Source organism: Magnolia sinica, chromosome 16 (genome assembly GCF_029962835.1).
Source record: "Magnolia sinica isolate HGM2019 chromosome 16, MsV1, whole genome shotgun sequence".
NCBI lineage: Eukaryota > Viridiplantae > Streptophyta > Magnoliopsida > Magnoliales > Magnoliaceae > Magnolia > Magnolia sinica.
Window position 1 is genome coordinate 70698397 of NC_080588.1, and position 4017 is coordinate 70702413.

Genomic DNA, 4017 nt, shown 5'->3' on the forward strand with positions numbered 1-4017 from the left:
CAAGTCTCAAGTGTACAACACCACAGAAAACAGTGGGATTTCAGTCCCTACCATTGAAAATTTCTTGTGGACCACAGAAGTTTTGGATCAAGATGATTTTTATGTATCACCTTAATCCAGATTTTTGTAACGTCATAAACAGTTTGGATGCAAAATAAACATATAGGTGGGCCTTGAAATGATTTCAATGCTAGGCGTCTCCCCATTGCTTGTGGTGTGGTCCACTTGAGATTTGCATGAAAATAAATTTTTGGGTCAAAGACTAAAATGATCTCATTAGATGAATAGAATGAATACGTCATTGTGGGCCCACAGAACTTTTCCAATACCGAGCGCTGGACTGGAGGGGTCACTACCGAATCCGAGTCTCTCTCTGCACCCCAGCGCACAATATAAAAAGGGCGCCCCATAAACCAAACTTCAACAACCAAAGGTATACTACGCCGCATCAATGGCATCAGCGAGTAGATTGCTCCGGACGTGCAGAGCACTGCAGATCGATCCATCATCATCATCATCTCCGTCTACTACTTCTAACAATGCACTGAGGTTTCTTCGACGGACGGCTAAGATCGCTGCGGAGAAGAGGGTCTTTGCAGATAGTGAAACTAAGCCAGTGGTGGCGGTGAAGGCTTCGGCAGTTTCCGAGAGAGCGGTTTCGGAAAGGCAACAGACTAAGGGCGGAGTAGATCTTGCATTGCTTGCGGCGAACGTCGCCGGCGCTGCTCTGAGTGTTTTCAGGCATGCCTTGAAGAGGAAATCTTGGCAGGTTGAGGCGGAGATGTTCATCGATAGAGTACGTGTTTGTTTTGGATCTTTTTGCTTGGTTTATTGCATCATCATCGCTTATTTATTATTTAGTTTTGTAATGCGAAGGGAATCCAAGCCGTTGGATTTGGTGGGTTAGAGATCGGGTCCATGATTCTGTGATCTACCTTTAATGACCACCATCATTCCCATCACCAGAGCTTTTCTGGGTGCCAATGTGCTAATCTGGCTCCTGCCTGGGACATCCCATCCATGCATCAAGTGGGCCCCACCATGTAGATCGAATGGAAATAAGAACAGGCCATTCCACTCATCAGGTGGGCCACACATTAATGAAACAATGGATGGATTCAAAAGAATTGCCAAATGTTCACATCCTCCCTGATGAGTAGACCAGTTTGATATTTTGAGCAGGTCATCTACATAGTAGGGCCACCCCATGCATGTCTCATATGTCACTAGGGTGGCCCATTTGCACCCCGGAATGCATCTTAAGTGATGATCTGAACCGTCCATGTTTTCGACTCTATGCTTCTTGGGTGGGCCATCGTAAGAAACATTTGTTGAATGGGTGATTGTGTATGAGGATGGATATTTAATGGCTTATATTCAAATCCAAGATTCAATGGTCAGGATCATCATGATTATAAGAACACATATACCATCTATATCATTGTAACTAGAAATTAACGATGAAGATCATCTAAGATAACTGGCCACCACCCTGCAGTATCGCCCATCCACTGCCACATCTTGTCAAAATCCAATGATGAAATGCTCAACTTAAGCAAAAATAAAAATCCACTACACATTTAAAAATAATCCATAGCTCAACTGGCAGGCTGAGTGGAGATACCTCGTTTCAACACTTGAGGTCTTGGTATCGATCCCTAGTGGGGGTGGCTAACATGGAGTGTTTGTACTAACATGGGCGTGTACTAACAAGCTAAGCTATAATAATAATAATAATGGCATGTAATTTTAAATAAACAATAATAGCTAACTTAGTCATTAATCCTCATAACAACCCTTTGATTCTCATGCAGGGAATCATCAACTGCCGGTTCTTCACATTAATCGCAGTTGCGGGATCATTACTTGGCTCGATCTTGTGCTTTGTCGAGGTAAATATCTTGTTATTATAAGAAGTTCACATGTATTATTTTTCCTTCGATCATTTTTAATTAATAACAACAATATCATTTCCCTTTTTTAAATTGCAGGGTTGCTTTCTAATTCTTGAGTCATTCTTTGAGTATTTCCAAACCATGGCACAAAGGACAGATCGAGGGCAGGTGGTCCAGCTACTCATTGAAGCCTTAGGTATTTGATTTTTCTAATTTTTCTTCTTTTTTCTTTTTTGATACTTTTTTTTTTTCCAGTTTTTTGCATGGTTTTAAGACTCGGTGACTCAGACCGCCTCATCCGGTCCTGAGTTGAGTCGCGACTCAGCTGAGTCGGGTTTCTGGTCTTAATACGTGGGTGTTTTTGTCTTTAATCTAGGCACCGTTTGTCATTTGCAGATTCATTTCTTATAGGAACAGCCATGCTTGTTTTTGGGATGGGGATGTATGCTATGTTTGTGGGCTCCAAAGAGATGAAGAGAAATAAGGGATGGCTGGTTCCTGAGTCTAGCTTTTTTGGGCTCTTCCCTCTTAAGGTTTGCTTCTTTTCTTAGATATGCCCTTATGTCGTCTATGCATGCATGAACCTATGTTAGATGCATGTTTCCCTTGTATTCACATACACCATGCATTCGGCATGATGTGAGCGTGTATGTGCTTGAGTAATTTTGTATTTAAATGATCACATATCTTGGGTCCACCGTGATGTGCATGTGGCATCCAATCAGTCCATTAGATGTGGCCCGTCTTGTTAGACCTAGGTCCTGAAATCTAGTCTGATTCCTAGCTCAGGTGGGCCACACCATAGAGAAAAGTGGAAGGCATGGGGGAGGGTGACGCCCACCATGGAAACTTCCAGAAAGAATGTGGGTCCACTGTGTTGTGTATATGCTATCCAATCTAGTAATTACGTGCGCCCCCAACAAGATGAAGGTGCACACAAGACTCAGGTAGGCCACACCACATGAATATATAGCTTTTGGGATGTTATTGTACATTTCTTCCTTTGGTGTGTCCCACCTGAGTTTTTGATCAAGATTATTCTACGGATTTAAAGTTAACATGAGGATTCACGCTGGATGCACGGTTTGGATTCTACTAAATATCATGGGTGAGCCACAAATGCCATAAGCTGGAATCTTGTGTGTGATCATTCTCTTTTTGTTGCATATGGTTCGTACACATATGCCAAACGTATGAAATGGAAATCCTTTCTACAATGATAATGAGATTCGGCCCCTCATGCTTGTGTTCCAATCGTTTATCTTCCAATTTTTCAGAGGCTTCCGTCGTGGGTAGAGATGGAATCCGTGTCGCAGGCGAAATCGAAGATTGGACACGCGGTGGTGATGTTACTTCAGGCGGGAGCGGTGGAGAAGTTCAAGAACGCACCCATGGCGAATGGGTTGGATCTTGCTTGCTTTGCTGGGGCCATTCTATTTTCCTCCGCTTGCATTTTCCTTCTATCAAGACTCTACATGAAATGAAAAATGAAAAGAGGCCAAAGAAAATTACAATCAAGAAAATACAACTTTCTATAGATTATAGAGAAGAAAGCAGAAGAATCTCGTTTTATAGTTACACGTTTCTTTCATTATATGAAGTTGTAAATCTTTTTAAAGATAGAAGATTAATGTAAATTGTCTACTTAGATTATCTTGTTTGTAGTTTGTTTAAAAAAACGAGCAAAGTATTACAATAATTTAGAGGTTGAATGGGAAGCTACAATCATCCAATTTGGATTTTCAGCATGGGCCACCACAGTTGGGACATTGAGACGGATGGTCTGGATTCATCTACCACATGAATCGGTGCCTATTGCATGTTAGCCGATCCATTACAGTTCGAACCTAGGTGGGGCCTACTATGATATGTTAGGGACCGCAGTAGCACACATAAATGAATCAAGTGAAGTAATCCAATTACGCCAAGTAAGCACAATGCAAATACTCTAAAATTAATATGGAAAAGTCTTTGCGGGAAAAAACCACAACACAAAGCTACATATATAACTATGAAAGCGTAAAATTACAAGAGTAGAGAGATTATTCGATCCAAGCAACCTCGAATCAACCCAAGATACACCCTTGAAATTGTAGAACGAATTAGAAAGCTTTGAATACTT

At 41.5% G+C, this 4017-nt stretch overlaps 1 protein-coding gene across 1 annotated transcript; it reads left to right on the forward strand.

Annotated features, from left to right (window-relative positions):
- Positions 1-399: 399 nt before the first annotated feature.
- LOC131229656 (uncharacterized) lies at positions 400-3548 on the forward strand. Its single transcript, XM_058225644.1, has 5 exons — positions 400-796; positions 1815-1892; positions 1992-2091; positions 2292-2428; positions 3173-3548. The coding sequence occupies exons 1-5, from the start codon at positions 452-454 to the stop codon at positions 3377-3379; spliced, it is 867 nt and encodes a 288-aa protein (XP_058081627.1). The 5' UTR covers positions 400-451; the 3' UTR covers positions 3380-3548.
- Positions 3549-4017: the final 469 nt, after the last annotated feature.